The 1,019-nt window shown below is 43.0% G+C and overlaps 1 protein-coding gene across 1 annotated transcript in view; it reads right to left on the bottom strand.

Moving 5' to 3' along the window:
* Positions 1–726, bottom strand: part of LOC110288175 (cytochrome P450 2J3-like) — an 11,710-nt gene extending 10,984 nt beyond the window's left edge. Inside the window, exon 1 of the mRNA XM_021154598.1 lies at positions 488–726. Coding sequence (XP_021010257.1) covers positions 488–726 — 239 coding nt within the window. The remainder of the gene's footprint in view (positions 1–487) is intronic.
* Between the last annotated feature and the right edge of the window lie 293 nt (positions 727–1,019).

Below are 1,019 nucleotides of genomic sequence, written 5' to 3'. Positions count from 1 at the left end.
GGGTAGGGAAGTGGGGGCGCTATGGGGGACTTTTGGGATAGCATTGGAAATGTAATTGAGGAAAATATGTAATAAAAATATTAAAAATAAAAAAAAATTTAAAAAAGGAAATTCTGATAAAGAGAGCAGTTGTGTGTGTGTGTGTTTCTTGCTAGAATTCTTAACATATTAAGCAGATGACCATTTGCACAAACATTTGCTACAGCAACAGAGCTTCTTTATCAAGATGAACTATCAACTCATCTATCAAGCTTAATATACGTAAAAAATTTGAAATCATGCATAGTGTGTAGTTAGACCATAATGGAGTAGCACTGCAAATTGTTTATACAAAGATAATAAGATCAACTTTTTGGCATTTACCATCATGTCTCTCACACGAGGAAACAGATTAGAAACTTGCTTTACTGGATAGGTTAGCAGGTAGGCAGCATCAGCCTCCAGTCTGCCTCTGTTTCAACAGCTCAGGATCAGGTCATGACACAACCAGACACTCTCTCCATTTCTTACCGGCTGGATCTCCAAATGCAGATGTGACACATCTAAATCAAACTGAAACAAGTTGCCCATAAATGGCAGGCGCCATGGTCCAGGAGGGTAGTTCTTGGGGTGCCTGTTTTTGATGTAGTCAACCAGGAGCAGCAAGGTGAGAGCAGCCAGCAGGAGAGTCCAGAGATGGATTTCGGAGCAGATGTTAGCCACCAGGCAACCCATAGTAGCAAACATGGTGAGAGTCTGATCTGGACCAATCCCCTGACAGTACTTTTAGACCTGTGCTAAGTTCTACCTTGTTCCTTGTTACCCAAGCCTGCCTATCTTTCTGGAAGTATTTGTTCTCTTCTGGTACATTCACCCTATCCCTATTGGCCCTGCCTCCTCTTTGTTCTCTGCCAGTCTTCTGCAACGAAGAATATGGCATGAAGTGTGCCCTCTGCTCCTGTGCACCTTTACCCAAACTACTCTGCCCTGCACTCTCAAGTTTTGTTCTGGTGTGCTCTGCTCTGCTTCTTCCCCCAACT

The sequence above is a fragment of the Mus caroli genome, unplaced genomic scaffold (assembly GCF_900094665.2).
Source record: "Mus caroli unplaced genomic scaffold, CAROLI_EIJ_v1.1 scaffold_18045_1, whole genome shotgun sequence".
Classification (NCBI taxonomy): Eukaryota; Metazoa; Chordata; class Mammalia; order Rodentia; family Muridae; genus Mus; species Mus caroli.
Note: the sequence above shows the minus strand (reverse complement) of the source record. Positions and strands in the feature narration are given on the sequence as shown.